This window comes from Diospyros lotus, chromosome 4, assembly GCF_014633365.1.
Source record: "Diospyros lotus cultivar Yz01 chromosome 4, ASM1463336v1, whole genome shotgun sequence".
In the NCBI taxonomy this organism is placed as follows: Eukaryota; Viridiplantae; Streptophyta; class Magnoliopsida; order Ericales; family Ebenaceae; genus Diospyros; species Diospyros lotus.
In genome coordinates, this window is record NC_068341.1 from 7,682,953 (window position 1) to 7,704,479 (window position 21,527).

At 36.4% G+C, this 21,527-nt stretch overlaps 1 protein-coding gene across 3 annotated transcripts in view; it reads right to left on the reverse strand.

Moving 5' to 3' along the window:
* Window positions 1-306: 306 nt before the first annotated feature.
* LOC127799279 (phosphoglucan, water dikinase, chloroplastic) overlaps window positions 307-21,527 on the reverse strand; it is a 33,334-nt gene continuing 12,113 nt past the window's right edge. For 2 of the 3 annotated variants that reach the window (XM_052333190.1, XM_052333188.1), the window contains 15 exons: window positions 15,074-15,199; window positions 14,761-14,939; window positions 13,674-13,758; window positions 11,970-12,134; window positions 11,800-11,852; window positions 6,191-6,399; window positions 5,982-6,100; window positions 5,193-5,263; window positions 4,758-4,875; window positions 3,634-3,720; window positions 3,455-3,541; window positions 3,287-3,363; window positions 2,951-3,116; window positions 2,735-2,861; window positions 307-1,412 (listed from right to left, as the gene is read on the reverse strand). In XM_052333190.1, coding sequence (XP_052189150.1) covers window positions 499-1,412; window positions 2,735-2,861; window positions 2,951-3,116; window positions 3,287-3,363; window positions 3,455-3,541; window positions 3,634-3,720; window positions 4,758-4,875; window positions 5,193-5,263; window positions 5,982-6,100; window positions 6,191-6,399; window positions 11,800-11,852; window positions 11,970-12,134; window positions 13,674-13,758; window positions 14,761-14,939; window positions 15,074-15,199 — 2,583 coding nt within the window. In that variant the 3' untranslated portion in view covers window positions 307-498. The remainder of the gene's footprint in view (window positions 1,413-2,734; window positions 2,862-2,950; window positions 3,117-3,286; window positions 3,364-3,454; window positions 3,542-3,633; window positions 3,721-4,757; window positions 4,876-5,192; window positions 5,264-5,981; window positions 6,101-6,190; window positions 6,400-11,799; window positions 11,853-11,969; window positions 12,135-13,673; window positions 13,759-14,760; window positions 14,940-15,073; window positions 15,200-21,527) is intronic. The other variant, XM_052333189.1, reaches the window with a different exon arrangement.

Here is a 21,527-nt window from a genome sequence, read left to right on the forward strand (position 1 = left end):
CACTTTAAAAAGATATAAAAACAAATTATTGTATTTTTAGATCTTGGAGTCACATTAGTCCTTATGATAAGTTGTTATTTAAAATCATCCAATAACGTTTTAATTTTGTAAGTCATCTTCAATCAAAATAACCTAGCATTATTGCAAATTTGCAAGCACCCAAATCGAACCTAAATTCACATTCGAACAACTCACATAATTATAATATATCTTTTTAAAATACAGTGACCAATTTGATTTTAAATTTTAAAATATAATAACTTATTTAACCTTTGTTAAAATAAAATGACCAATTTGATCCTTAAGTGCAAACCAAAATGGTTCAGGTTAAGAACATAATATTAAAATAAAAGATGAATATCAAAAGTTCCATTTTTGAGGGCGGGTGTTAGCCCCTTGTAATATATTGGAGCATATATGTAGCATGAAAATGCACGAATACGTCCCCAAGTATCATTCTTATTTACCTATTGTAAAGGTCGTCCAGCCATAACTTCATTAATTATTGGGGCTGGGCTGGGGGCGTGTCTGGACAATGTACACATCTTTGCCAACCACGCATCCTTCAACATCCTGAGGGCAGCCAAAGTTGCGCTCAAGGAAGGAACCTACGGCGCACAGACGCTGCCCAATCTGCTGCCGGAAAATTGGGTCCACCGTCAACGGTTTTTTGCTATAGTCTACAGTCAAATGGATAACTTGTCCATCGGCCGGGCCCCCACCGCGCACCACTAACTCCTCGCTGAAATTCGCAAAAGCCAATGTGCGTACCCGCCCATTAAACTTTCCACAGGATAAACGCCAGGGCGTGCCTCGCGTGCCTGAAGCTAGAGTTTCGCCAAGTCCAGAAGCGATCTCTGCTTCCACTGAACAATGATCATTGTCTGTTGGGCTGAGTGTGTGAAGCACAAAGGATAGATCCGGTGAAAGCATCTCTTGCACCAGCACAGCCATTGCAGCCTCCTTCTGAGGGACCCCAGCAGTTCTGCGGCTTAAAACTGCTCTGCGAGTGTACAGCGAAGCCCACACTTGACAAACAGCATTTCTAAAAGTCGTTGGATCTGAGAGGCCCACATTAGGAATTGATTCATAGAGGCCAGCAGCCGACATACCGGCCAAGTCCTCCACATTAGCACTTGAACGGACAATTAGACGTGAACTTCCAGTAAATATTTTCCCCAAGACTTCAATGATGCCTATTGGGAGCTGTAGGGAAGAAATAAGTCCCCGGAGTTGATGACATAGATTGTCAAGTTCTCCATCATCCATTTGGGCTGATTCAATCTTTTCCACAAGAGACGTGAAGGGCTCCATGGAGTTGCTCTGTTCCAATGCCAACTCCATAGAGCCGAAAGGTATTACCGCCCCCGCAGGGACATTAAATGAAGCTGGTACTCCATGGTCATTGCAAACTGCCATACCAAAAATCAACAATCAGAAGTAGTTAAAAATCACATTCGTAGATGCAACGATATATATTTTCCTACTACAGCAGTGTAGCCAGCTTAGAAATCTAGTCAACACATTATGCTGCTAATCACACCGTTTCCTGTTTTCCCCCACTCTTAAGTGGTACGAGTTATCTTATCGTGTACAAGAAAAGAAAAAAACCAAGAATAAATAGGTCAACAAAAGAAAAAATTAGAAAAAGAATAGAATAATTTGAATAAAATAAAAAAGATTGCATAAAGAATAGAATAACATAGAAAAAGTTTACATAGAAGGGCAACTGGAACATCTACTATAGAAATATTAAAAAGTTGGAATTTGAAGACTGTGAAGGACAGCAAAGATCAAGTCATTACTTAAATGAAAATCACTAGATTAACAGAAATTAACTTGTACTCCTCAGTAACATAGGGAATACTTTTCTTCTGGTTGAGGGGCATCCACTTGAGGAGTTTTGGTTTACAACTGCAAACCAATCAGAAGCATTTTCTAGTAATCAAGGTTCAAATATTATTTCCATGAAACCCAGTTGTAAAGTCTTGTAGATTTATTGTAATTGTGTTGGCATATTCTTGAGACAAAATATACTAGTTTACTTTAATTGTTTCAGCTATACTTATAATCTTAAATTTTTAGCCAAGAATGACCACATTGAGATAGTAGTTAACAACCAAATATTACATCAGACAAGCAAAGATCTTAAATTCAAACCTCACCACCAGCGTAATATTTGAATAGTTGCCTTATTTGCCATGGTAATGCAGTATTTATTCATTGTTTCAGCAGATTAGGATAAAGAAGAAAATACCACCACCACCAAACCTTAATCCCATTAGGAATGGTGTCGGCTACACAGATTCTGACTCGCCCATTATATAAAAGTAAGTTCGTAGTATGTACATTTTTCACCAGAAATGCATCTAGAGGACATGCATTTTAGCAGTCCTCCAGCATGAAAGTGCTTTGAAGAAAATGATGACCAAGAGGACACATATTTCCTTGTACCTAAATTAATGTTTTAGCCCTTGGAAACTATAACTATGTAGCACATATTTCAATACAGAACAAGAAAACATTCAAAATTTCCAACATAGATTTAAAATAGAAAACTCAATTTCAGGAGGCAGTGGTATCAAATACTGAAGTTAACACGATTATCAAAATAAAGAAAAAAAAAATACTGAAGCTAATATAAATAACCATGAAAGGGGCTAAAACTGTACACACCCATCCACGTGCACACAGAAAACTCAAAACTATACCGAGTCTTCTTTGAATTAGCTACCTTTATCAGAAACTGCTGCAAGAGAAGCTAATTGACCACAAGCAGCAGCTTTTGCACCAGAAGTTTGCACAACTGCATCACCAAGCAATATAACATCTCTAGCAGGAACGATCTGGATGAAAAGTTTCTTTAACAAGGTGAAGTTTTTAAAAGATGGTTGAAAGCCAGATGAATCTTAATGCAGCAGAAAAGAGTCAGTACACAATGAATTAATACCTGAATAGAGTGAGGGGTTTCGACAGGAGACCAAGATGAATTATTTTCTCCTGGGCTTGCAGTCATGGTTATCTCTTCACTTAAATGATTCTTTACAGGAAAATCACCAGTGCTACTATCCAAAAAGGATGGAATTATATTAACTCCAGTCGAGGAAGCTTCTAATCTGAAAATAAATTAATAAATAGATAATAAATATTAACACAAAAACTAAGAACATAAAAGGACCTGCTAAGAATATACCACAGTAGTTGGCAATTCAATCATGCTAAGGAACCTTATCAAGACTTGTGTAGGAGAAAGCTAATTCTACAAAAGTAAGGTCCAAAAGATAACCTCACATATTTTCCCTCGAGCTTCTTTACATCAACAATTTTATCATCATCTTCACATGTCACAAAAACAACCTTCTCCTGCAAATTAAGAGTAACAGTCACTTTACTGAATTTGTTATCACGTGAAAACAGGACATCTAAGAGGATAACCTATAACAATATAATGCACCTGTCGAGCTCTAACACCAAGATGAGATAAGTGAGGCAGCTCCTGCAGAAGCACAACTCCAGCTATGTTACCACCAGCACCTGTTACCTGAAAAGCACAAAGTAGTGAAAATTAATCTCTTTTGAAGTTGCAATGCACAACAATTAATAAGTTATAGACATGGAGATAACATATACAACCTCTTCATCTCCATCAGCTTTGCTAACCACAAGAATAACAGGTCCTGTTACAGATGATGGCAGCATCCCAGGGCCAATGCTCTGAACCTGAACATGTCAATGCAATGTCGATTAAGCTAAATGTGTTTTCACCCAAGTTCATCAAGCCAAATGCACCTCATATATCTTCAGAAACTTTCTCATTTCTTGATATGAATCCTTGCAATAGAAAGTAATGATCCAAGTAATTTTCTAAAAGAATAGTATAGGTTAATAGATAGCCAAGCAATTAGTAGTACTTGTTTCAGGAAAGAAAAGAAAAAACAAAAGATCAAAATGTAAGTTTTCCTTGTCACAGATTCACAGCATCTCAAATTTATCAAAATTGGAGAGAGAAGATAAGAGTGTTAAAGAAAAAGAAACATTCTGAGGCATTCCAAGTTCAAGATTGTGATTGAATGGGTGATGCAGGTACATCCTAGTTGATACAAATGCAAGTCAGAAGCACATAATTTACAAGGTCATTACGAATATAAATCCATATAAAGAAGCCCCAGTTATCATTGCATAAAAACTCACAAATCAGCCAGTGTACTGCTGAACACATCTGTTAAGAAGATGTAAGACCAAAATAAATAAAACAAAGGAGGGTTTGCTAGGACTCATACAAGACAATTGACCATACAGAAATATATTCTTACTTGGAAGCATTGAGCCTTACAGCACGAACAAATTTGGACATACCTCTGCCTAGTTACAAGCAATGCATGTTTCCTCCGATTTATAGGAAACTGATACTATCTTTTATGCACATGCACCAGCCCATTAGCATATTAGCATTAGCTCTAATGTCATTTTTTTTTTCTTTTGGAAAAAACAGATCTTCATTCTATTTCTATTGGCCTATAACCAATGCTCCATATATAGTCACAAAGAAAATAGTCCTCGTTTATCTTTTCCATCATCAGCCTTCCAGCGCACACACTAGATGGATAGAGAGAGAGAGAGAATTACCTTTTACTATTTTTTCATTCAAATACAAATTAGGGAGGAAGGTAGGACTATTACTCTGAATTTTCATTTTCTTTTTATTTCTGGTTCAATATTATTTTTTATGCGTTATCCAAAAATTAAACTGAAATTACCTGTACTAGGATTCCTGAAGCAGCTCCTGGAACAAGAACATCCCAGCCTTGAGAACCAACTGAAGTTCTAACAGCTTTTAGGAGAAGGCTACAAAGTTTTGAGACCTGAAAAATAACACTGACATTTAACAGGTTGTCAGACGACAGTAGTAATTGATAATCAGATATCCAAATTTATGGTCATTAGAACAGCATCAGAAGTTAGATTTCTGTTTACACTCGCAGATAAGTCATAAATGTAATTAAAACAGAAAAAGCCAGAACACAAAGTTTCTGCACTGCAGAGTTTGGGAAATGTCAGAAACACATAGCGTTCCCTCCCATATGAAAACGCTATATTTGAACCATGACCCCTAAGTTGCAATGACGCAACCTCTACCACTGCTCTAGAACTATCTTTAAAAATTCAATTACGAAAATATAAAATCACCATACCCAGCACGGATCTCAGCTTCAGTATATGTTCTGACACTATGCTCAGGAATTCCAAAAGCCTTACCTAGGACCTGCAAGATCCAGGAAGAATTTCATATAAAAACCCAAAACACTACTAGACACTTCACCATGGAGGACTAGGACTGAGAAAGACACGAGATTTTATATTTACAAGGCCGATAAGGACTTGAAAAGGTTCATCAATCCATGTATTATATTAAAATTCCAAGATATCTAAATCAAGAAGATTTTCTTATTTTGGGTTTTAGGGATGTTAGAAGAAGGATTCAGATTCTACAGGATATGTATATCATGAAAGAACTACCTCAAAAAAACAGTCTGTAGAACCTTATAAGCCCCAAAAAAATATAGAAGGGGAATTAAAGTTGACCATTTGGAAGAGTCAATAGCATTTTTTGTGTTCTTTTTTTTTCCCTCCTACATCACATCACCAAGAAGGTTATGCCGCAAGAAAATGAAATTTTATCTAAAATCCATAATAAAAACATCCAGTGATTTTTACACAGGCTATCAGCTACTTAACACAACCCTATCCATTCATCCAAGCTTGAAACTGGCTGTAATAAGCAGTAACTTTCTATTGAGCTTTATGTTGGGCCAGCTAGATAAAAGGACTCAATTTAGCTGTTTCCAAGAATTCAGATTAAGTCTTGTCATATTGAGTTGAAATCTTGAACACAGAATAACATATATTCTAATAACAAATCAAAAGAAAAGGAGAACGAAAACAAGATAAAGAGAGGACAAAAAGGAACAAAGAAATCATACCTCAACTTTTGGAGGGAATATTTGCAGAAGTGCCTCAGAGTACTCTTCAGTCAGCCTCCTAGATCTATCAAGGGTTGCTTTGAGCCGTAATGCCCAAATCATCTTTCCATCTTCATTGCCTTTGCAAAGTAAATGAAAAGATGTTTAAGAAGCATTACCAAATTCATCAGAGATGCTACTAAAAGAATTAATAAAGATTAGCAGGATACCTTCACGTTCCAAGAGACCTTTTTGCTTCCATGCAAGAAGCTCATTTCGAATTGCTCTGCACTCTTCTGGTCTCCAACCTGACAGCGCTAGCTGATGAATGCCACTGGTAAGAGCACTGAGTGGATCATTCCAACTGCTTACACTCTTGGACTCTGCATTCTCTGCAAGCCAACAAGCTCCTCCAACAGCTTCAATAGCATTGAGAAACCTGTACAGATTAATAAATCCAAAGTGCATGAACCCGATATATATCCCCAAGATAGGTATTATGCATTGGCATTTTTGTTGGAATTGATCATGACATAAGGAATATATCAGGCGATATGCATGAAGCCCATCTGCTACAATGTTTCTCCTTGTTTGTATTGAGAACTGATTCAATTGAGACATTAATGAATTAAAATATCCAAGTGATACCCTTCTGAATGATAGTCATTCTTCGTCATCCTTTTGAACAATTCCCCCTCCAAGGCAATTGATGCATTAATGACAAATCCCACTATAGGAAGCTTTTGTTTTTCTGTTTTTTTTTTGGGAGGGGTGGGGGATAAGTAACTGTAATATAGGAAGTTTTCCCGTTATAAAAGCACACCTTGAAAGCATCTCCAAATTGAAATAAAGCACTAATAGCTCTTGGGTCCATAGTTTTTAATTATATTGGTAATTCATCTGTCAAGCATAAGATCCTACAACCCAATGCACATCCAAGATCTGATCCATTTTATATCATAGCCCCAGTTGATCTTGCTCTGACATCATCATCATTGAAAAATGGGCAGTGCTACTTTGCCCGAGAGATTGGCAGAAGGGGTTACCTAAGGGAAAAAAAATACCAAAATGCCCTCGCCCACTTTGCAAATTTGCAAAGTGTGCCATTGTTCGCTGCTCTCTCCTCTCCCTTCCATGGCCGCCAATGCAACTGCCACCGAGCCGCTGTCATCGCCTCGTCGACCGCCGCTACATCCTCGGTGAGGGAAGATGCAGCAATGGTTGGTGAGGCAATGGCAACGAGGCGACGACGACAAGGCGAAGGCAATGGCTCAACGGCGATTGCATCGGCGGCCATGGGAAGGGAGAGGAGAAAGCAGCAGGCAGTGGCACACTTTGCAAATTTGCCAAGTGGATGAGGGCATTTTGATCTTTTTTCCCCCTTTCGGTAACCCCCTTTATGTATCTCTCGGGCAAAGTAGATTAATCCTTGAAAAATAGAGAGGCTTTTTCTCACAAATCTAGGATAAATCAATAGTTTGTTACTAGATTCTTGGCACCTTCGGCAAACTTCATGCCACTAAATATATATACAAATTGATGGAAATTAGTAGTAATTCATGGTCTCACTTAGTGAGATTAAGTCTTGTGATTTTTGTTGTTCAGTTAATAGATGATAAATGCAGTTGGATTAGACAGTTTATTTATAGTTCCATTAAATCCTTCCTACAATATGAGATTTCTTTTTCTTTATTCTCCTTTCTTTGGCACTTACATTATCTTATATAAAACCTCTGAAACATTACCAACATGGACACATTTATGCTTGCTCCTATTCATAATGGTGTATAAGGGACCAGGATGCTCATGAACTGTAGCCCTATAGGTCCTCACCCAAGAGTGCTAGCTAAAAATGACTTTTGGGTCATGGGACTAAGTAACCTCCCCAGTAGACCACCAATTGAGTAATGACAAACTTCTCTCCTTTAATTCCTAATGCTAGGTCAGAGATCTCATATCTCAATCTAACCTAAGTAACACCTTAATGGCAAACACCCACTTGATAGTGGTCCTATGTTGGCTCTAATGCCACTTGTAATACCATAGATCCTCACCATAATTACACAATTCGTGGCACCCCCCACTCCATGAACTGCACTTCTGATTGCACGTATTTCAATGGGGAGGGACACAACTTGGATCACCAAAACTGGCAATCCCAAATATAAAACTTTAACGTGACTTGATAGCCAAATTCAAATGTCTAAACTTAGAAATCGTTGAGAAATGAAAGAAGTTCACTTTATCATTAAGGTTTCGAGATGACAGTTTGGTTTAAAAAAAATTCCTTTGAATTTTAAAAAGCATACCAATACATTATTCAAAGAAAACTACAAACCAAACTGACCTACTGACTAATCCTACCCCCATGAATGCGTACCTAGCTAAGTAGCATACCTTGTACTCAAATACATAGCACAAATCAGAACATACCACATCCTATGTAACTATGATCCTCACCCAAAAACAATAGTTGGAGAAAATTTTGGGTTCATGGACCGAGTAATATGCACAAGATTCCCCCGGTGGACTGCCAATGTGGGATTGAGTTGTGACATACACCATAGAGACACATAGTGAACCTGGCTTTCATTCTTTAACAAACAAAAATCGTGAAGCAATAACAATGTTAATAGATATCACAAGTTCAAAAACGTGGGATGGGAAATCCACATGCCCAATCATATGCATCTAAGCAGATATGTTACTAGAAAAGATCTCAAAAAATTGTCACGACCCTAATGATCCCCAAGGCTATAATTGTAAATATAATAGTAGTTAGTTTAAATGCATTTACTATATTGTACTCTAGGTTGTTGTTCATGTTTGTACCTTTCAGTTAACAACCTATAAATAGACTAGATGAGCTAGAGAATAGACATAGATGAATGAGAATTGATTTCCACATTTCTCTCTCAAGTCTGATCTCTCTCGTCTCTCTAATTCACTCTCTTTTGTTCTGTTATGGCTGCATTTCCTCCTCCATTCTGTCTGTTATCTCCCTCCAATTTTCTCTGTTCATGGTCCTAATTCCATCGAATTCTTTCAGTTTTCCCTTCTAACCCTAATTAACCCTAGTATCCAGACAATTGGTATCAAAACCGATGATTCTCGGCTGTGATTTTGAAAATTTTAGCAGTTAGATCAAGGTCTAGAATCAAACGGCAAATGTTAGCAGCAATTCAGGATTGTTGATTTCTCGATTTTTGATTGAGTCTTGGCTGTGAATTTTGGCACTTCCTGTTTGAATCTTGAAGGCGAAGCCCAACGATCTAGGAGCAGAGCACTTCTTGGCTCGGATCTGCTAATGATGTGATTCTGATGGTTTCCAGTTGTGACTACGAAGATTTTCAGCTCAGAATTGAAGGCGAAGCAAAGCTGGTTATTCGTGGCTATTGATAGGAAATTCCTTGAAGTAATTCCAATCCGACTTCACAGAGCACTTGTTTCGTGACTGTTGAATTCTCCTGCTCATTTTTGGCTCAATTTGAAGACAACTCAAAGACGGTGGTTATCGGCCAGTACATGGTGATTTAGGCGATATCTACAGGTTGATTTTAGGCTATGATTTCTAGCGATTCAAAATAGCAGAATCGATCAATTTGATAAGCGAATTTGAACTGTTGTGATGGAGAACGGATTCAAGGAGAAAGTCAATAACCTCAACCACAAGCTGGATAAACTTCTGATTCTGATTTCAAAGAGATTTTAGGTCACAATTCCAGTGGACTGTTTTTTTAAAATCCACTCTAGAATCAATTCTAGTGGAAGCTGGAGTCCTACCAATTAATTCCAGTTTGCAGCAAGAAGTTGATAAATCAACTGAAGCAAATCCAGCAATTTTGAATGCCAAGGAAGGAATGGCATATGTCGGAGAAAGCAACGTGACACCATTGAAGGAGGTAATTGTTGAAGAAGAAACTGTGATGTACGCCAACAATTAGGAAGCCAAAGATGTTGCAAAGTTAGGAATGGAAACGATCACCACAACTTTAGATTTTGAATATCTTAAATTTGTTTCTCTTGAAGGAATAGGACTGGAAGATATTGATTCATTAGGAAAAGTAACTGTGACACTAATGGAGGAGAAACTTGTTAAAGAAGAACCGTTGGTGAATGAAAGCAAGCAGGAAACAATTCAGAAGGAACAGAGGACACAATTGAAGCAAGATGAATGTAAGAAACATGATGAGTCTAGGAAGATTGTAGAAGACTTTTTTGCTGTTTTGTGTGTTCAAATTCCAATTGGTGAGCTGCAGTATCAAATCAGATCTTGGTTGGCAGCAAAGTTTGAGTTCCTTCCCATTACAGTAAATGGTATATTGGCGATATAATGGCAGTTGACCTAGTCTTAGCAAAGGTTAAGGAACTTACTAGAATTTATAGCATTAACAAGAAGATCATCGAGGTCTACATTTTATATTTGCAGGACAAGCAAAAGAAGAAGAACATAAGAGAAAGAAGGAAAGAGTTGAAAGCGAGAAGGAAATGAAGGAAAAAGAGAAGAAGGATAAACCAGATGGAGAAAACGGGAATTGGATGAAGCACACAGTGGCTAGTTGCTGTAAGTTCTTGGGACAAGAACTTTCTCAAGTGGGGGGGGGGGGGGGGGGGAATTGTCACAACCCCAATGATCCCCAAGGCTATAATTGTAAATATAATAGTAGTTAGTTTAAATGCATTTACTATATTGTATACTTAGGTTGTTGTTCATCTTTGTACCTTTCAGTTAACAGTTAGATGACTTAGAGAATAGACTTAGAAGAACGAGAATTGATTTCCACATTTCTCTCTCAAGTCTGATCTCTCTAGTTCTCTCTCTTTTGTTTTGTTCTTCCAGCATTTCCTCCTTCATTCTGTCTATTATCTCCCTCCAATTCTCTCTGTTTGTGGTCCTAATTCCATCGGATTCTTTCAGTTTTTCCCTTCTAACCCTAGGTAAACCCTAGTATCCTGACAAAAAGCTTTTCCACAGGTAGATTTCTAATAAACTATTCGGTACATGCTAAAGTTTGCTAAAGCATTTGGTGTAAATACCACATTTTCAATAGAATCATTAAAGGGCAAAGCTATTGTGTGACTACAAATGACTAATCTTTAAAGAAAGATCATAGAGAAATTAAAACAAGTAAAACTTAAAATAATGTTATGAATAAGCTTCTTATAGGCCATCACATTCTTCATCAGCTATAAGACAGACTTTCTTATCAAAGAAAATAAAAAAAGAGACAAATTCTGGTTCCAAATCAGAAGAATTACCACAATCTATTTATGTAATTAGTCCTAATTAGTCCTTCCAAAAATTCCATAATTTAGTGCATTTCAGACTTTTTTGCATGTGTATAAAAACCTAGAAAATTTCCTTGATATAGGGTTGTGTCAAGAAGGGCATGTAGCATAAAATTTTGCGACATTATTCTTTTGCATGGATTTATATTGTTTATGTGACTTTTAGAAGCCAATTGACATTGTGAATACCATGTCACAGACCCTAAGTTAGGATAAGGTGCATCTAATTTTGATGATGATGATAAAAAACCTAGAAAACTAAACGCATGTATATACACACACACACACACACACACACACAACTGAAATACTGCAACATTCCAACTATCCATGAATCTCTTAATATTCCATGGTTTATAAGGAGGGTTGTGTTAGGTAGTCGACGACCAAAAACTCGTTGGATCAAACAATCATGATTCTAGACAAATGAATAGCTAAGATAATTCATGTAGTCAACCCCACCTAGTGAGATTAAGGCTTCACATGTTGTTGTCGTCGTTATCTCAACAAAAGAAGGACTATATGGCAAGCAACTATCAAGTCAACATACCTGCTCAAAAGAACAAAAGCATAGTCCTCAAGTCCAATCTCAGTAAGCCGCCACTAAGCAAAAATCAGTCACAACAAAGGCTCTCAGAACCTATTTTCAATATCCAATTTGAATAATGCAGAGTACTTGTACTTAAAAAAATACAGAGTACTTGCTGAAATTGATCTTACCTTTTGGCGCATTGCTATTGCAGCATCAGGGGCGTCATTCCGAAGACCACTTTCAAGGCCATTCACAATTACTTCTCGCAGGTCACTCAAAGACTGTATGGTTTTGACCAAGAGATCCTTGCCATTATTTTCTCTGAGACTTGTTTCTTCCAATCGATCCAAACTCTGGAAACCATCAAATAACCATCTAAAGACCAATCACAAATGCAAAATCAATAAAAGCAAACATGGTTCATGTATTAGAGAAAATCAATGTTTCAAACACAACTAGCAAAGGGTACAGGATATTAGAGTGCATACAATATGAGAGAGACATAGTTAATGCAGTAAAATAATGTTTCATGACTTTACCTGATAAAAATCGATTGTCAGTTTTTACTTATATTATAGAGTACAGTATGTCAGGCTTTATCTTGGCAATGGACTATTCACATTTAATGCTTATTTGTTTTGCCAATAATATGTTTTTGATATCATGGAATGTGAGAATTGCAAGATTCAGGGGAAAATTTTGGCAAATTGATAAACTTGTGCACTATTACAGAATTAATTTGTTGATCAAGCTCAAGGATACACCAAAAGCAATTCATCATACCATATGGCTCAAAGCCTCAAACAGAACCCAAAAATCTTCAAATTCTTACAAGCTCTGCATTCAAACAAACCCTTTCAAGCCAAAGAGCATTCCTGTGAGTCTGACACCTTGAAGTCTTCCTAAGCAAGGGTATTTCAATAAATTTGACAAATACCTGTAGTAGTGCAGTGCTTTCATTTGTTGACGGATTCTAGAGTGTTCTGTTGAGAGATTGTAGGTGATTGCTAACGTTTTTTGGGCTGCTTTGATGTATTTGTTCGTTGAAGTTATGGCCCAATTATGGCGTCATTTTATTGGGAACAAAATCTGTAACTACCATTTTTGTAATCTCTTATTATAAGTTATGGAAGTGTGGTGAAGAATGTGGAGCAACCACCTTATAAACAATTATACTTCTTGTCCACCTTATCCGATTTCAACATGATATCCAACTTCCACAGTCCACACACCAATCCATTACTCCATAAGATGACTAAATATATTGAGGTTGATTGTCACTTTGTTTGGAAAAAAATTTACAAGATGTAGGAATCAAGGCTCAGAATGTTAAGTCTAAAAATCAACTTGCAGATTTCTTTACTAAAGCTTTGGGGGTAACTAGAGTGAAACTTATTTGCAACTAGTTTGGAATATATGAGATATATGCTCCAGTTGGGAGTGTTAATAGATTATTTATGTAGTTAAATGTATGTAGTAAATTATACATACATTTTGCTTTTAGGATAAAATAAACAAGGAGGCATCGATGGTCGGTTGTTAAGTATTCTCCCATTTTGTATAAAGTTTACAAGGTTCATCACTGCCATACTAATTTTTCCTCCCTTGCAAAATTTCAACAAAAAAACAATCTTATACAACAGCCAACATTATAGCCCCCCCCCCCCCCCCAAAAAAAAAAAAAAACAAATTGTACCCTATGCAAGTATCAACATAGCACAATATATTACCAAATGGCAGAGAACATGGAAATTTCAAACTATTTAAATATGTATCACAATATAGCTGGATCATAAGATAAGCTTTCTACAACATAATCATCACTTGCCAACTGTAAAGAGTCAAATCATGTCTATGGATGAAAATTAAGTAATAGAACCATATTGCCCTACCTTCTTGCAATCTAAAAACAATGAAAGCAATGATAAACTCCGTTCATCCAAAGAATCTTTTATTGACTCCAGTTGTTCTGCAAGACTGGAAAGAGTACCACAAGAAAAAGTCAAATGGACCAAACTGAATTAGATGAGGAAATGTTCCAAATAAACATAGCATGTCTACATTGAGATTTATGTCTATGGACGGTGATAGTCATCTAAGTCAGTAAAAATTCTTATTCTTCCATCACAACAAGTGACCACGTAATTGGAATGACCAAGGCTGTAATTTTCCAACTTTATGAATGTCTTTGGTCCCTCAAAAAGAGGAAACAATTTAAAAAGTTTTTGATCAGCACTCAGCAGTATAGCAATGAAAATTGTTAAACTATTACTAACAAGAGTTTAAGTTATTGAAAAAGGAATCAAGCATTGCTTCTCATACTTTCTAATACTTCCCATTCACATGCAACCAGGGTTGCTCTGGCTGAAATTACAAAAATAATAACAAAAATTATGGTGATGATAGAATAATAGTGTAATAAAACTTTGAGAACAATGACCAAACTAAGATGCCAAATCTTGTTCTCTTTAAGGACATTTAAGCTTTCAGCAGTTGGAAAAACCTAAAAACTAGTGCAAAAGGCTTTCTCTTGACTCCTCCGTAATACAAGCACCCTAGAGTACTTCGTTGTATGGCAACCAACTCTACACAAAATTTTAAGCAAGAATCTCCGCAAAATTTGATGTTGATATCAAGCATAGCATTTTATTCAATTTGAAGACATAAAAACTTAAGTTTAGCTAAGGCTGAAAATCTAGAGGAGTGGAAGGAATTTAAAAAAGGTATATTTTCACTTTCTTAAAGTTTGTTAAATTAAACTTCAGGTTACCAAAAGAAGATGTTCTCCTATAGTTGCCAAAAGTTCATATCTAAAGCAATATCTTTCACCTGATGCTGCATTTGCACATGTACTTCTCATGAATACGGCATATACAAATGGAAGATGAGCAAGATCAACAATCAACTTAATCCTATAAAATCCAAAATATCATCAAGAAATTTAAGTTGATCAAAGGTTTGTGATGACATGTGGCACACCTTCCAGCATTGAAGAAATCTTTTAGCTCGTGATAAAATATTTTGAATTGTTCCACAAATGCTTCACTATATTCTCCAGGGTTATTTGTTATTCTTGCAAGCATTGCTTCAGTAGCAATCAAATCTTCAGGTCCAGCATTCCTGTGAAGCTTGTTTTGTATTGTATGCTTGATTTCTTGCTGAAATTCAGAAGTTGGTAATAAGTAAGCAGACATTTTTCTAGTGTAATAAATAGACTGCTATTTTTGTGTGTTTATCTACATGTCTATCATAGATTCAAAAGCTCAACAGAAATAAGATTAACCCATGCAACCTTGAGATCATGAGGTATATCTCCACGGTGAGCAATATCTCGAATTCGTGTCAGAGGAACAGATGCCGTAAATTCAGCTTTAAAAGATGGCAAACATGGATGAATCTTGCGGGTGACAATTACTTCCTGCAGATTGTCAGTTAAAACCACATTGAATAACAGAAAAAGGCTACATGCCAAGTATGGAACTCCTGACAAGAAATATTGCAGGGAAAGGATGGATAATAAAATTAATAAGTATGTTTACTGGCAGCAATCATCATTTTAGTATATCTTTGTTTTTTTGGTTTTAATTGCATGGAACCTATGAAAGTTTTTGAATGAAGCAACTAGATTACCCCACTTTTGAAAAACAGGCAGGGATCTCCCCTGTTGATAGTACCCATTAATAACATTCCTTTGTAGACTAGGTTAATCAACAATATGTGCTCTACACTTTCATATGTTTACAAAACCGCTGCTCCTAGACATGTAAAGCCATTTATATAAATTAAATTACAGTTCTTTCCAACAATAAAATATAATAATGGTATCATAGAAATATCATTGCATGTTTAAATTTTTGGTAGCCATTGCTTAGTAGAAAAGGGTATATGCATTTGATTTTAAATGATTTTAGTAGTATTGTTCATAGTGCTGTTTCTCTTAGTTGTACAGAGTGAGTTTGTTTTATAGAGCTGTATATATACCTAATAGTGAATAGAGAATTCAGATCTTCTTTTTCCATCCATATCATTTTCTCTCTCCCCCTCTCTTTTTCTTTCTCTCTTCTTCACATGGCATCAAAACCATAGAATGAGAGAGAAGTTCATAACCTAGGGTTTCTGTGTTACTCAATCTGCTCTGTTGTGAGAGTTCAGTCTTGGTTCAGTAATCAATCTGAATTTCTATACTGAGAAGTTTGCAATCTGATCAGACCTAGAAGTGAGTTGTCATCTGGTCTGTAGAATTGGAATTGAAAAGATCTGGTCTGGAGCAATCTGATCTCGATATGGTTTGGAGTGGTCTTGTCACTTCTTCAATCTGATATGTTGATTCTTCATTAATCTGAGATTTTGTACCACGATTGTCTCAGGTGATTCCCAAACAGTCTATATTCAGTGATTTCAATGTCTCAGGTTCGAGCTATGACCTCATCAAATTCTGAAGTGGTGAGTTCATCTTCACCTGTAACTGTACCATCATTTTACAGTATTCCTGCCATTAAACTGATAAATTGAATGGCAAGAATTATCTTTCTTGGTCTGTCTCTGTCCAGATGTGGTTTCGAGGGGTATGGTGTAAGTGATCGTTTGACTAAATAGCTATCTGATATTGCTGAATCAGATAGGAATTTATGGGATAAAGTGGATGCACAGTTGGATACATTGCAGCAGCAATCAATGGATGCTGATTTAGCCCTCTGTTTCATGTTTATGAGACCTGTTTTGATATTTGATCTCATGCTCAGCAGCTGTACACTAATGATATAGTGCGTCTATATGCTATCATTCGTAATCTGCTCTATATTCAGAAGGAAGATTCAGATGTGGCCACTAATTTGGGTTATTCAGTCTGCTGTGACAGATTTTAATACTATGCTCCCTATTACAGCTGATCTTGCTGAGAAAAAGAAACAGAGGGATAAATTGTTCATGGAGCAGACCCTAACTAGTCTTAAGGCTGATATGGATGGGATTTATGCCCAGATTTTTAGTAGTCCAGCTGTACCTACTATGGAAGAGGTATTTGCCAGGATTCTTCATAGCACACAGACCTTTTATGAGGCTTCAATTGAAGGGCAGTCTACTCTTGATCTGAGTCTAGTTTTGGTGTTGATCATGGTAGAGGTATTGGACGTAACAGGGTGGTAAACGGCCTTTCTACAATTACTGTCATCACCCTGGACATTATAAGGAAACTTTTTACTCTCTCTATGGTTAGCCTCCTAAGGCCAATGTTGCAGGCCCTAAGAGTGCGGACGAGCAGTCAGTGATGGTTGATACTTCTACTCACACTGAGAGACCAGCCCCTACTTATACTATCTCTGCTGAGGAGTTGGCACAGTATTGTAAGTTGCAGGTGGCTCAGCAGCATCCTCTACTGTAGTCTCTGTTGCCCAGGCTTCTTCTTCTTCGGAAAACTGTCATCCACTGGTAATTCTTGTATATGTCTTTCACATGCCTCTCTTAGTTCTCGGATTCTTGATTCTGCCACTTCAAAACATATTTTTGGTAATAAATCATTACTTTCTCACTTTGAGCCATCCGTTCCCCCTCCTCCTATTATTGTGGCTGATGGTTCTAGAACCATTCCCACAGGTATAGGTAAGGCTAATTCACTTCCATCTATTTCCCTTAATTCTTTATACATATTCCTAGTTGTCCATATAATCTCATTTATATTAGTCACCTCACTTGGTCCCTTCATTATTGTGTTATTTTTTTATTCTAATTTTGTTCTTGTGCAAGACCAAGGTACTAGATGGATGTTTGGCATTGGGCATGAGTTTGAGGGACTTTACCATCTTGTCTTGCCATCATCTATGGCAACTGCTTGTGCTACCTCAATGGCATCTCCTTTTCAAATTCATTCCTATCTTGGTCATCCTCACTTGTCCACTCTTCGATAGATGGTTCCCTCCTTGTCTTTATTGATTGTTCTAGAGTGTGAGTCTTATTAGTTAGGCAAGCATGTCCATTCTGATGTTTTGCCTTTGATATGGTTTTGATGATAAAAACAATTATATTTTGATAATGAAATTATTTTATTAATAGTTAATGCTCAAATTTACTTTTATATATTTTATTAAGTACCAAAATAAAAACTAATTTTATTAAGCAAATCTAATGCCAAAATGTTGAGCCAACTTTCTCTATTTAATTAGTAATTAATTTCTGATAATTATAATAATATTTTGAATAAATATACAAATTGAAATATTGAATTATTTTAGATTAATTTATAAAATATTTTTTAAATAGTGTATGTATTTCGAAAAATATTATTTTCACTAAATTTATTTTTTAAGTAATTTTAAAATGCATAACAATTTTATTTATAAAAAAAAAAACTTGACCGTTATGAACAGTAACCGTGAATAGTAACTATGAACAGTGACCATGAATAGTGTTTTGACCGTTATAAATAGTGTTTTTGACCGTTCTAAAATTTGACCATTAGAATAGTATCTCCAAATGCCTATAAATACCCCCAAATTCATTTGGAAGAGAAGCAAGGTGTCCATTGTGCATATCTAAAGCATCTACAAGCTCCAAAGCACTCTCAAGTGAATTTTCAAGCATTCCAGGGCTCTCGAAACTTCATTGTCCACTCATCAAAGAATCACAAAACAAAAGGAGAAAATTATTTCAAGTCTATTTTGAATTTCTCTATTAAGGTCACAAATTTATATTTCATTGCCTTGAATATTTGTAATTAATCAATTTATTTATTTCTCTCTCACAAAGGATTTATATTCATAGTGTATTAAATTGCTTTCAAGACTTGTAATTATTTGAGAGAATCTGTATCTAAGAGATTCATCTATTAGAATTTATTTTTTATATAATCTCTTATATTTCCTAGTTTGTTGCTAGAGGGACTACTTGTCATAGTAGAAGGTTTGTAATTCCTAGCGGGTTATGCTAGAGGGCCTATCGGTTGTGATAGGAGGTTTTTAGTAGATTGGTTCAAAAATCCTTAGTGAGGATCTAAAGTAATGGATTAGGCTTGGCTAAACTGAACCACTATAAATCCTTGTATTTACTTCTTTGCATTTACTTTTACTTCATTGATCTTGTTAAATTTATCACTTGCTTATTTTTCTAAAATTTCATTTATTTGCATCAAAATTTTATTTTCCAACAAAGAGGAATTCAAGTTCAATTAAATTTTTAAAATAACCCAATTCATCCCCTTCTTGGGTTATGGTGCCATTGCTATACAATTATAACACATTCTTCTTATTAAAGTCGTCTTAATAAACATACTGATGTGCCTTTTGATCTTGTACACTCCGATATTCAAGGTCATAGTAGAGTTAAGTCTAGACAGGGTTTATCTTATTTTGTTACATTCATTGATGACTATTCTTATTGTACTTGGCTCTACTTAATGAAAAGATTGAACTGAGTTGCTTTCTTTGTTCACTACTTTTTGTAATGAGATTACTACTCAATTTGGTTGTTCTATTCTTATTCTTCAAGGTGATAATTCCAAGAAGTATTGTTCTATAGCTTTTCAAACTTTTCTCTCATCTCAAGCTATTGTTCATTAGTCCTCTTGCCCTTATACTCCGCAACAAAACTAGGTGCAGAACATAAAAATCATCATCTCATTAAGACTGCTCAAACTCTTCTACTTCATACGCATGTTCATGTTTCTTTCTAGAATGCAACTATTCTCACTTCTTGTTATCTAATCAACCATATACCATCCTCTGTTTTGAATGGGTCCATTCCACACACTTTACTTTTTTGTTGTGATCCTATTTATCCTATTACCCCTTGTATATATGGATGGATCTACTCTTTTTGTCCATCTTCTCTCACTCGGTCATGATAAATTGTCTCCTCGCCCTATTAAATGTGTGTTTCTAGGTTACTCTCATCTTTAAAAGCAATATAAGTGCTACTCACCTAATCTTGGTAGACACTTTCTCTCTTCCGATGCCACCACCTTTGAGTCTACTCCCTTTTTCTCTTCGCCATCTAGTACTTCTTCTTCCCGTCTTGATGATGTTCTTCCTATTCCATCTTTTCATCCTCCAATCCCAATCTATGTTCTAGCTCCTCTTCAAACTTATCATCATCGTTTTAGACCACCATCTACTCCAGTGCCTTTTGTAGTAGCTCCAACACCTCCTATGTTGATCGTGATATTCTTTCAGACTCACGTCCTCCTATAGATGATGCCATCGTTTCGTCTCCCTCCAATTTTTCCCATGCTCCTATTCGTTGAGGTACATGTTCCACTTGGAACCCTCATCCCATTTATACACGTTCTCACAGCAATTGGTAGGTCTAGCTCATCAGAAACAAGGCTGGAAAAAGATGAATATGATGATTGTGCAATTTCAACACCTGGGTCTAATGCTGGTGAGGGCTGAGATTCCACAATAGGCTGCCTCTTTTTGAACACATAAAGAGAACCTTTAAACCTAATTGGAGATGGAGGCCTTTGGACTACTTGCTCAGTACATTCCGTAGGCCAAAGGGTAGGAATAGGAGCTGGAAAAGTAAGGGCAGGAGAAGAAGCAGCAAAACCAGAACCAGGTAAAACAAGTGTCCTGGGAGCTGGTGCTAGGTCTGGAAAAGCATCAAATGAGTCTTAGTCCTCATTTTCTCAAGGCTCCCCTTGAGGACCAAGGTGCTGAGAGATAAAGAAGGACTTCGATTCAAGAAAAGAGAAATCTTTGGAGACAAAGAACTTCCTAGTTGGTGGGTGATAGCACTTGTAACCCTTTTGTGTTGGAGAATAACCAAGGAAAATACACTTAAGAGCATGGGGATCAAGTTTGTCTCGATGAATTTTGGGAATGTGTACAAAACACACACAACCAAACACATGGAGAGGAAAAGGAGAATGCAAACAAAAATCAGGAAAAATGAAGATAGGCACTGGAATGGGCTACGGTGATCGAGTACTTCAAAGGGGACTCGATTGATGACATAAGTCGCAGTTAGAATAACTTCACCCCAATAGGTTTTAGGGACATGATTTTGATGAAGAAGGGTTCTAGCCACATTAAGAAAATGTCTCATCTTCCTCTCAGCCATTTCATTTTGTTGTGAAGTGCCTATGCAGGAAGACTCATAAACAATGCCCTCTTGGTGAAAAAATTGATTCAACTGATTATTAAAATAATCCTTGGCATTATATGTTCTGAATTTTTTGTATAGATGTACCAAATTGAATTGAAACCATTTTGCAAAAATAAGGCCAGATAGTACTAATGGTTGCCTTCCCTTTTAATAGAAATACCCAACACATGCGAGTACAGTTACCAATAAAAGACACAAACCATCGAGCCTTGAAACAATTGGGAATTTTGGATGGTCCCCAAACATCCGAATGAACCAAGGAAGACGGTTTAGATGATAATTTATTGTTGATAGGATATGACACTCTATGGTGTTTAGACATCACACTGAAACATCCTAGGATCCAAAGATTTAAACAAATGAGGAAACATAGTTTTTAATAAAGAAAAATGAGGATGACCTAGCCCATAATCCTGAAGCCAAATGGTGGCAAAGGTTGAAACGGACTGAGATGAGCAAGCAATTGCAAGCTGCTTCTCCTTAGGATGGTCTGCCTTCTGTAGGATGTACAATCCATTGTACTCCTCAGCCATACCAATGATCTTTCCCATGGTCATGTCCTGAAATTCACACATATGAGGATAGAAAATCGCACGATAATTTAATTCCTTGGTTAGTTGGTGAATAAATATAAGATTAGTGGCCAAATG